Below are 12,140 nucleotides of genomic sequence, written 5' to 3'. Positions count from 1 at the left end.
ACCCAAAACCTCAGTACATAAAGTGCAGCAAGCTATGTGGGGATATACTTTTTAAACTCAGCCCAGAGTTTTAGTAAAAGAAAGATAAATATTAAAGGGATAATAAAATAATTCCTTAAATAGTGAAAGAAATTTCCAGCTCTTGATAGCAAGCCTTACATGACACTGTTTTATCCTTAACTGAATACATTTGCTGTGGTGAAATAATAGGTTATCATCAGCAAGGAATAATTAATCACTTTGCACTGTATTTTGTGATGTAGCATTAAATTACACACATAGGTTGCATGCCATTTCTCTTAATAATATTGTATCTATGCAAAAATGGTTTCCAGTAGCTGCTGTGACAAAAACAAGTTACTGGGGAAAATCAAAGTTAGATGGGAAATGAAGATGATGATAAATTGGAATTCAGAATTTAATCAATTCAGTACTGCCCAGCATAGGCACATACAAACTTTAGTAGAAACTAACTGCTGGGTATTTGGGAATGAGGCAATACAAAGGCTGTCATTTCCATTTGTACCCATTACTTCTTAGTTGTTTGAGTAACTTAAATGAAGACATTACCTATGTCATGGTGTACTATGAATAATTTTGAAGTCCCCAAGACTTTTGTAATTTCAATTAGTCTAGGATTTGAAGGCAGAGAGATCACAGCTTTTAGAATTAATTCATGTTGGTATGCAACCTTTAATGTAGCACTATAAAAACAATAGAGGACTAAGATTAGGCACAAGAAACATTTGAGGTAGGAAAGTTCTATCATATTTATATAGCTAGAGGAATACACTTACTAAATAATACACTTACTAAAATATAAAGTTTCAAATCAAAATTCAATTCTAAACTTTATAAAAACCAATTAAACTTGAGTTGAAGAACATAATTACTCCTGCTCCTACTGCTTTACATATTTGAATTTCCATGTCATTTTAGCACTAAGCTTGAAAAAAGCTACTTAAATTCTGAATTAAACATGGTCTTTTCTTTGTAGATTGAAGTATGTAGAGTTTTTATTAAATATGTTACATCATTTGACAGTTAAGCTATGAATATAAAATAATTTTATACAAACATATTTGCTAATTAACTACTTATTTTGGTCTATTGCAAGGAAATTTCCTCACACCTAATACTGGAGGAATACATCTAGAACTTTCCAGGGATATTTCCCCATTCCTCCATGGAATCATCATGTGGAACAAGGAACAGTTTCACGAAAGGATTGTCCAGAAGCTGAAAGTGGAAGGGTTAGAGCTTAGGAGGGCAGTAGACAATAAACAGGTGACAAGTAAAGCAAGAGTACTCAGTGTACAGATATGATAAATGTAGTAAATGTGAAATGAATCTGGTGAAAGGGGTAGATGGTGGAGAGAACTATGAAAGGTTGATTCTGAACTGAAGCCCTAGATGTTTGGACACATTGAATTGTAATTCCCTTGTACAACCATTTTCTAAAAAGTTACTATATCTCATTGAGCATTTTTTATTCAGAATGTTTTCTAATTATCTGATAATGCTTAAATAAATACATATTGGAAGTCCTCAAATGTGAATTCGAAAATGTAGATATTCTTATTTAATAAGAGGTAGCATGGATTTAAAGAAAATATATTTCAAAAGAATAAGCCACAGGGTTTAGGCTTTTATAGACAGAGTATGAGTATATTTCTTCCATGTAAAAGACACATCTTCATTTTCCAGCTAAGGAAATACAGAAGTGATATCTTTGAAAAAAATGTAGATTTTTAAGAAATATTTTTACATGAAAGAATTAAATATTTTTCTCGCTTCTGCTGATCCCATACTTTCTAGTACATACCATATATTTCAAATGGAATTCCAGAAGGAAAGAACACTTACCAAGGCTGCAGGAAAAATACTACTAGTTGCTCATTTGCCCCACTCCTCCTCTTTTATTTTAAGGAAATATTTTTGCTTTATTCATTTATTTATTTTTACGGTTTCACATGGCATATTGAAAGTAATTACAACAGTGATATAACAGTCGTTTCCATAACATGGAGTTCATTTCACTTAGCATCATCTTATGCATTCATAATTGCAGTAATTCTTAGGTTGTGTGTGCTGATTATTTCTTGCAATTGAGATTCTTTTTCTAGCTTTTAGAAACCAGTCTAAGTGGAGTATTTTCAACAAGTTTTTAGAAACTATATCCAAGACATTTGTAGGTCCTACTCAACATGTGTGGAAGTTGGAAGGACTTATTTCCAGCCACACTTTTTAAAAAAACTTTAAAAAATTTAAAAGCTGAACAACTGGAAATCAATCTCTTCTTGGATTCATAAGAGACACAAGGTCCTAAGGAAAAGGCAGTGTGCCTCGTGTTGGAGAAGTGAAGGGGCTTCGTATTGGAGAAGTGAAGGGGTGGATGAGAGATCAGCTTACTTGGACCAAAGACTGTGATTTAAAAATTCTTGTAGTGCATTCTCTTCTTAACAGTTATTGTCCACAAAATAATCAATTTAGCCAGAACCTAAGTGGCCAAGGGGAACAACAATGGCCAGCAGTGCAATAAGAGATGGGGATGCAGATGGGGCCTCCATCAGCCAGTACGGGCTCTATTCACCAAGAGCTACCAAGACAGATGAAGGAGGACTTGGGTTAACTGTAATTTATTTTACAAGATGAAAATCATCTATTAGAAAAAGGTGAGTTTTAAAGATGTATACCTAATATACTAAGAGAAGATAAAAGTTATAATCATGTAAAATATGTAGTTGGAGCAAAAAAAATTTAAACAAAGATTTTTAAAAATTAGAGAAAAAAGTAACAAATGCAAAGAAGAAACAATTATGGTAGATATTTATTCCACTTTGTGTGTAATCACTTCAAACATTGATAGTCTAAGTTCACCAGTTGAAAGATAGAACTGTCAGATAGAAAAAAAAATCCCAAATGTCTATTGGCAATAAAGAACCTATATTTAATATAAAAAAGATAGATAGGTTAAAAGTCTGATACAGATCAAGAAAGAGATGCCACGGTAACATTAATCAGATGAACAGGGGAATTCAAGGTAGACTCTGAAGCAAGAAATTTATCAGTGACATATAGGAATATTACATAGTAATGAAGTTATCAGTATTCTCAAAAATAAGATAACCTTTAATATATTAGTGCTTAGTATCAGAAAAGTAAAATTAGTTAATCTAAACATAATCAAGTTGCAAGGAGTAGTGAATGAATTGGAAAAACCAAATGTGTCTATCACCAAAGTACAGATATGTCAGAAAGGAAATCAGGAAGGATGTGGTTGAACTGAAGAGAAAATTAAATCTACTGATGAATCTACTGATAATCTGTGTATTATTTCATGAGACAAGAGCAGAATATACATCCTTCTCAAATTCACATGTAATAATCACTAAGACACTCATATTATAGACATTAAGATGAACCTTAATGGGGGGAGGGGGAAAAGGAGGGGGGGAGGAAAATGAGGGAGGAGGTAACAAGTAGAACAAGAAATGTACTCACTGCCTTTCATATGAATCTGTAACCCCTCCGTATCACACTGTGACAATAAAGAAAAAATTTAAAAAGAATTAATTGTCAAAGTGCTTTACAGAGGGTTGCAGTTTCATACATAAAGCAGTATTTTTCCTATCAATTTTGTTACCTCCTCCCTCATTTTTCTCTCCCCTCCCTCCTCCCCAATTCCCTCCTGCCCCCTCCGAGATGTACAGTTGGTTTACAGCATATTGTCTTGTAAGTATTGCTGTTGTATTGGTTCACCTTTTACTCTTTGTCTGGACATTTTGATGTTCCCCTTCCCTTTCCGAGTTCTGACAATACAATGCCCAGGGTACCAACATCAGTTACAATGACAGCAGGGGTAAAACCGTGGGGAAGAAAGACAAAAGAAAAAGGCATAATTTCACATGGTACATTGAAAATAACAACAATGATTAGATGCATATATTTGAAGAGAAGAAAGATCACAATAATCTAAACTTTAATATATGAAGCTAGAAAATAAAGAGAACTTAGATCCAAAGTGAACAGTAAAAAAGCAATAAATATTAGAACAGATATTAGTGAAATTATATTAAAAAATCAATAGAGGAAATAAAAGAGACTAGATGTTGATCATTTGAGAAGATCAATAAAATTGAAAACATTCTAAGCACATTAACAAAAATGTGAGGAAACATAAATTACTAATTTTCAAAAGGGTAGGGAAGGTTGTCATTACTAATGCATTACTTATACCATAGGAAAAAATAATGGTACTTAGAAAATGCTTTCATAACTTTGATAGGGTATGTGCATATAGATATATCAATATATGTATCCACAAAAATAGCTTTATAAATTTTGACAATGATGTCGGAAACAAATGCAATTGAGTTTACATAAAGAGATCTTTCATCTGCTAAGGTAACTGAGGAGCACAAAAGTTACTATAGCTAAACAATAATTGGCATGATGACACAAAGAATCATAGTTCCTTGGAGTTATAACCCCTTACTACTACTTTAGCCAGCACAGGAATCAGAGCAATAGAAATTAAGATACAATATCAATCACTACCCCAATGTACACTCTTAGCTGTTTTAGGCCCTACACAGTTGAAATAAACCAACTAGGAGAAAACAAATAATTGATCACTGAGTGCAGCAGTTATCTGCCAAAGTGATTAGAGCAACAGTTTTATTGTTCAGAATGTTATAGTTAGATGATTCACCAGAATCCAAATTACGCTTGTCTGTGTGTGGATGGAGAAAATAGTACTTGAATGTTGCTAGAACATACTATATCCCATGCTATAAAATGTATTCTTAGTTCTAATACCAATATACCCGGTTTCCAATATATTCAGATAAGATACAGAGCAAGTGTAGGTACAACCACAGGAAGGTGATACAAGAAGATCATCAATAATAGAGGCTACAATTACATATGGCACGTTGAAAGTAGTTACAGCAATCGTTTCCATAGAACTAGGAAACTGGAAGGGAATACCAAAATCGAGAGACTCAGGGTAAAAAAAAGACAAACAACTACAAAAGCAGTACTTGCAAAACTGTTTGGTGTAAATGAACTGAACAACTCATGGGGTGGGAAGGGAAAGGGGGAGGTGGGAGGGGTGAATGAGGGATGAGGTAACAAACAGTACAAGAAATGTATCCAATGGCTAATGTATGAAACTGTAACCTCTCTGTAATTCAGTTTGTTAATAAAAAAATATATATAAAGTCAAAAATAATCCTGACAATTTTGAAAAAACAAATGGATAATTTAAGTTGCAAGATATTAAAATAATAAAACTAAAAAAAATAGAATGTATTCTTACATTGAAAAAAAAACTGGTATTAATCATTTTCACAGGTAGTGGCCAATATTTCCTGTATGTCAATTCTTCTGGGTCCAGCGAAGAGTCCACTGCAAGAATCATGACCACCAAGCACTTCCCAGCAAGCCTTGGGGTGTGTACTGCCCGATTCTGGTTCTACAAGGTCGATCCTCAGAGGCTGGGGATATTAAAGGTACAAAACAAGACAGATTTGAGATATTTTTCACATGAGTTTAAGTATTCTCCTTTTTTTCTGCAGTCACACAACCAATACTGATCTCATTAATTTCTCATTTCTTGCTGGGGCCATGAGTCTTTGGCATGAACTGCTGTCATTCATCTTAATCTCAGTCAAGATTTAGCTCACTGATGGCTGCCACCTGAATTCAATTAAAGTGCCTGCTATTTAAAAGATGACCTTTTATTTTTTTCTAAAAAGACTTTGGGTAGATTGTACATATATTTTCTACTAACAACTAGGGACAATGAAGGAATGTGATGTTAGGAATTTTGTACTTTACACAGAGCAAATTTAAAATTTTCATAATATGAAAACACTTGCCTGCTCAAATTTAATGAATATAAGAATCTATACCAAAAAGTAATGACTTTAAAGAAACAAGTTGCTTCATCTGTGCTGTTCATTCTATGAAAGATGAATAAGACTTTTGATCATTATGAATGAATTTTGAAATTGAGTTCTAACTAAAAGAGTGCATATTAGGACCCAGCATCTATTTATTATTAAAGGCTAGAAATTACATGATAAAATGTCATTTAAATAAAAAGAATTATTCTCTTTATTAAAAATTGATCCTTATTAACAGTAACAGCTATTAGGAAGTTCATCCTAGCTATCAAGTTATCTGTTATAAACTTTCTGTGTGATATTAGCTTGCATTTTCACAATCACCTCATGCTGATATGGTAAGTACATAAGATAATCAAGACTTAAAAGATTTTGTAAATTTTCTTAGATTGTACAATCAGCAAAAATTATGATATACAGAAGTTCATATCCATTATCCAGTGTTCTTTCTCAGGTTTTCTGAGGTCTAGAAAAACAAAACAAAAAAACAAGGAGAAACATGAAGAAGGAAGAAGGGCAATCTTGATTCTCTTGATAAAGAGGGAGTTCAGATAAATGTATCAGCATGCAGACAAAAGTGGGAATTCACATTGTATGTTATCCTAAAGAGAAAACAGTACAAAGGAAACAACAAAGGAAATCATTTTTTTACAGCATAGGGATATGCAAATAAATGTAGAACATATGAACATTCCGAAAATTATTCATAGGTTTTACATACAATATGTAGGTTAATCAGTAGGTTAACTTATTGCTTCTGATCAATTTTATGTAGGGTGATTTACAACTATGGACCTTACATAGACTCCACATTATAGTATTTCTTCTTGTATTCTTTAATATAGATTGTTCAAATTGAAATTTAGTGTATGTTTATTTATTCTTTATGAAACTAAGTACCAATAGGAAATCAATGGAACTATCAAAATAAAACATAAAGCTGTACTGGAAAGCAATGCTTACAAATAATGATTGGGATGTACATCTCCCTGTCCTATTGAGATTACTTTCTTTTCCTTTTTTTAAACAGGTATTATTTGTGCAAGGAGTAGGCCTTCATTTTATTGTTTCCATACGTACATATAATGTACTTCAATCAAACTCACCCCTTTTCCTCACCTAATCCCCCTTTCGACAACTATTTCAACAAGCTTTGTTTTATATTTTTATACATGCACATAAAGTACTTTGACAATATTCATACTCATTCACCCTCTTCATTGGCTCTCTCCCTCCCTTTACTACCTATACTCCATCATAACTTAGGCTGTCATTTATTCTTTACTATTTTTAGAATATATTATATGTACAAAGGGATTTCACCTTGGTACATTATGTGTTTATTTATTATAATTTGCGCAAATAAATCTCATCTTTCCTTTCATTTTCTACTCATCCTCAAATCAGACAAGAATAGAACAAAGAGAATTACAAAGCAGTTTTCTTTGATGGGCATAGATGAATACTTTTCCAATAAAACTTGCAAATTGAATTTAACAGCATACAAAAAAAATCATATACTATGGTTTTATCCCAGGAACTCGTATGTAAATTAATAACTGTAATGAACAGGTATAAGTGAAAAAAAATAGATGATCATCTCACCATGCAGAGAAAATTCTCTAACAAAATTCAACATCTATAAAACAAGGAATAGAAGGAATGTACCTGAGCATAATACAGGCTAGCTATGACAAGCTGAAGGCCTGTGCCTTATTGAAGTCACTTACTTTCCACCTGAAATTATTTGGATCCAGTAGTTTTGTTTTGCAAATCCATCTTGTTCCAACATGTAATGAAAGTATGCATAAGTTAATTAGTCTAAATATTCACACAGTCAGAACACAGTAGGGTATTCTTAGGAGAGGATCACAAGGGCTCAATAGCTATTGCATATGATCATATAAAATGATACTTCTGCACAGAGAACAAAGGGACATGATCTCCCTGATGTGTGGATTTTTTTTTGGTGGGGGGAAGAGTAGAGATCCTGTCTGTAAAATAACAAATTTCTTCTCAAATGGTAAATAAAATAAAATAATGCTTCTGGAAATGAACTCCAAGAAGTGGAAGCAAGAGTTTATTACACAGTTTGTGGTTCTTCCTTCCTTCTTTTCTTCTTTCCTTTTTTCTTTGGTTTATTCCCTTCTGTCCCTGTTTTTGATTTCTGTACCCTTTGTCTTGTATTTAAGTTTATCTGATTTGGGGAGGGGGAGGGGTAGCACAGAAACGGTGGGACAAAGGATGAGCCAATTCAGCGGTAAACCCAGTAGACACTATGTTAGAAGTAAACTGTATAACTTGGGCAAGGAGGGAAGTCAGGGGGAGGAAACACTGGGAAAGAAGTAGACGAGAGGTGACACTGTTAAAAAGGAAATATATTCATGACCTGACTGATGTAACTGTAACACTTCCATATGTCACCTTACAGCATTTATGTTAAAATCATAAAAATGAATAAAATAAAAATAGAATTGAAGTTTTGCCAGGCATAGGTGGCTCACACCTATAAATCCTAGCTACACAAGCAGGCTGAGATCTGATGATCATAGTTCAAAGCCAGCCCAACAGTAAAGCCTGTGAGACTCTTATCTCCAATTACACACACACACACACACACACACACACACACACACACAGAAGTGGAGCTGTGGTTGAAGTGCTGTGGTTAACGTGCTGGAGTATTCATTCACTTTGAGCACAAAAGCCCCAGGGCGACACCTAGGTCCTGAGTTCAAGCCCCAGAACCAGTAAAAAGAAAAAAGAAAACAAGGTGAAATTTGGCACAGGATAATAGAATTTCTCTAGGAACTGCTAATATCCTTTTGTCCTTTTATTACTAATATCCTTTTATCTTTTAATTACTCCAAACTCAGTTTTAAGGAGATCAAAGGACAGTGACTAGGTAGCATTTACAATGTAGACTTTTATAACACTTCTTTTTGCAAATTATACAAATCTCTTATTGCTTGTGGAAAACAAACTACTTTCTAAACCTTGCTCCTGTGGCAACAGAGGAATGAATGTAGCTAAAAGGGATCCTAGAGGCCTATTATTCATGACAGTTAGCCACTGTGTTGAAATGCTTTTGATCTTAGGATTGAGTTTTTAGATCTAAATTATTTCTACCCAAAATGACAGAATATAACATTATTACTGTTAGAAATGAAATTTCCAAAGTTTCACTTCTGTGATTGTCATTACCATGGATCCACGGACTCCAGTTAGTCACCAACCCTCCTCCCGTCCTGCCGAGGGGTGAGGCCCATGCTGTTCTGAGGACCTTCCTGCTGCTCTGGTGACCAGCCCAACCCAACTTTTGAAGTTGGTATAGTTTTAAGTTTGTTATCAACCCAAAATAAATGTATGTAGTTATTGGTACATTGCGATATTCCTAAGTGTGCACAATGTGCAATGATCATGTGGTATAATTAATATTATAATACCCTCAAACATTAGTGATTTCTTGTATTGGGAACAAAAATCCTTTTTTTTTTAGCTATTCTGAAAACTAAGATGAACTATGGTGATCACTTTCTTGTGCCAGAACACACTATAATTTATTCCTTCTACCTACGTGTGTGTTTCTACCTGATAACCACTCTGTTTTTTAATCTCTCTCCACTCTCACCCTTTTCAACTCTGTGTTCAATCTCTACTATGTTGTGATAACATTTTTAGTCTCCACACATGAATTAGACCAGTGCTTGGTGTATTTCAAGCCATACCATGCCATCCAGTTTTCTCTGTATTGCTGAAAAAGATACATTTTGTCAGGAAGCTTATAAATTGGGGCTTATGAGTTTTGGTTTGCTTTACGGTGACATTTAGAATGATAGAAGAGAGACAGAAACCATCTACCAATGGTTGTTAGAATCTAGTCCTTTAGAAGGTGCTTTGTGTATATTGCTTTATCCATGTTATAGTTTTCAGTACAAATGTGATTTGAATGACTACTCTTTATGAAACACACAAAATGGCTTAACAGTGATTTTCATAGACCAAGATGGTGAAAAATGCCCTTGATTGTACAAAATGGCAAAAGGAGTGCTGTAGGTTTGTTTTACCTAGAGTAAAAGAAAGTGTATGTGACATCTCATGTGATTCTTTCATTGAGCTGTTTTTCCCCCCTTTGGCTGGTATTGGAGTTTGAACTCAGGACCTTGTACTTGGTCAGCTTGTTTGCCTGGATGAGGCATTACTGTTGGAGTATGTTATTTTGCTAATTAATTAGAGGTACAGTATTGGAAGACTTTTCTGCAAAGACTGGTCTTGAAATACAGTCCTTAATATTCCAGCCTTCTGAGTAGCTAGGGTTTCAGACAGAGCCACCTACAGCCTGCTGTCATATGGTTTAAATTTCAGTGAGCAATCCAAGGACAAAACCCACCAAGACTTCACTGTTCTTTTTAAAATTGAGATTGTCTCTGATTTTTTAATCATCTAGTGTATGTCATTGAATCTCTAGTTGTCTTTGATGAAAAGACCAATCTCATCATACAAAAAGAGTTCTGTTCTTTGAGGTGCTCCCAGATCCACAAACTTCAGAGTGGTAAATGTGGTAGAGAATGACAAGAGTCTCATTCTAGTTCAGTGTGTTTCTTCATTGCAGAATGGCCATAGGACCCCGGACTGGTGCAGAGGTACTGGCTACCAGCCTAAGACAGGTACTTAGAGACAGAAATGGCTTCTTATACATTGTTCAACATCTGTCCTTACATAAACAATAAGATGATAATCAGAATAATTGAATAATAGACCAGTGAAATAAGGTGAATTAAGAGCTGCTACTAGAGGAAATGTGTTTTAGATTTATATTCACTTAACCCAAGTACAGGGCTATCATTTACTGCAGTTGAAGTCATAATTTGCAAAATGACAACTTGTACTAACAAGCCACTTAAATGGCTCTGCTTATTCCTCATGGGATATTACCACATAGCAAAGGACCTGGCCCATTTAGTATCTGTCATCTGTGCTGCAGAAACTTTTCCAGACATTCATTGTATAGAGAAATTGGGTAAAATGACAAGTTTCAAAAAGAGAAAACAAGTTGGGCACAAGTGTCTCACACCTGTAATCTTTGCTATTCAGGAGGCTGAGATGTAAGGATTGCAGTTCAAAACCAGCCCAAGCCAAAAAGTCCACAAGACTCTTATTTGCAAAAAACTACTCAGAAAATGCTGGAAGTGGCACTGTGGCTCAAGTGGTAGAGTGCTAGCACTGAACACAAAGAAGCTCAGGGATAGCTCCTAGGCCCTGATTTCAAGCCAAGGACAGGCAAAAGAAAATTAAAAATAAATAAAAAGAGAAAACACACCAAATCGAATACGTTGATTCAAACCAGATGCTAGTGGATCATGCCTATAACCTTAGCTACTGAGGAGGCTGAGATCTGAAGAGCTCTGTTCAAGGCCAGTCTGGGTAGTAATGTCAATGAGACTTAAAAAAAATTCTTGTCAAAGAGATGTACAGAGGGGATACAGTTTCATACCTAAGGCAGTGAGTATATTTCTTATCCAACTTCCTCATTTTTCTCCCACTTTCCCCCCCCCAACTCCTTCCCCCACCATGAGTTGTACAGTTGGTTTACAGCATATAGTTTTGTAAGTATTGTTGTTGCATTGGTCCATATTTTATCCTTTGTCTCTCCATCAATGAGGCTCTTGTCTCCAGTTATCCACCGAAAAAGCCTGAGTTGGAATTGTTGCTCAAGTGGTAGAGCACTAGCCTTGATCACACACAAAAAAGCTCAGTGACAGCACCTAGGCTCCAGTTAAAGCCCAGGAGTGTCACCAAAAGAAAATGTAGATTTGCGGCAAATACATGCATCTCTCTAGTATGGTTTTTTGGGTAAAAGTGGACATTTGTGTTGTTACAAAATCTGTTAAGAGCCACTGTTAGAGCTGGTGGCTCTTGATTGTAATCTTACCTCCCCAGGCCAACCTGGAGGCCAGGTGTGGGGAGGAGGGGTGGTTCTAGACTCCATTTCCAAAATAATAAAAAAACCGGGAGGTAATTTTTTGTAAACATAGCAGTTATCTTTTATTTCTGCTTATGTTGAACTTTGTCAGTAGCCTTTGGAAAAAGTATTAGGGAATATTCATAAGAAGTACCAGTAATATGTACAAATATCCTCATGCATAAAAGGTCTAGTCATATATACAGGGGTTGTTGAATATATTTATCAAATTTATATTTTCTAAGCAGACTTACAAAAAACTAATT

At 34.7% G+C, this 12,140-nt stretch overlaps 1 protein-coding gene across 1 annotated transcript in view; it reads left to right on the top strand.

The window, feature by feature from the left end:
* The window catches only part of Malrd1 (MAM and LDL receptor class A domain containing 1), a 475,502-nt gene that overhangs the window by 344,291 nt on the left and 119,071 nt on the right, over positions 1 to 12,140 (top strand). Inside the window, exon 32 of the mRNA XM_048367779.1 lies at positions 5,359 to 5,516. Within this exon, the coding sequence (XP_048223736.1) occupies positions 5,359 to 5,516 (158 nt within the window). The remainder of the gene's footprint in view (positions 1 to 5,358; positions 5,517 to 12,140) is intronic.

The sequence above is a fragment of the Perognathus longimembris genome, chromosome 18, assembly GCF_023159225.1.
Source record: "Perognathus longimembris pacificus isolate PPM17 chromosome 18, ASM2315922v1, whole genome shotgun sequence".
Lineage (NCBI taxonomy): Eukaryota > Metazoa > Chordata > Mammalia > Rodentia > Heteromyidae > Perognathus > Perognathus longimembris.
This window is presented reverse-complemented; position numbering and strand designations above follow the sequence as displayed.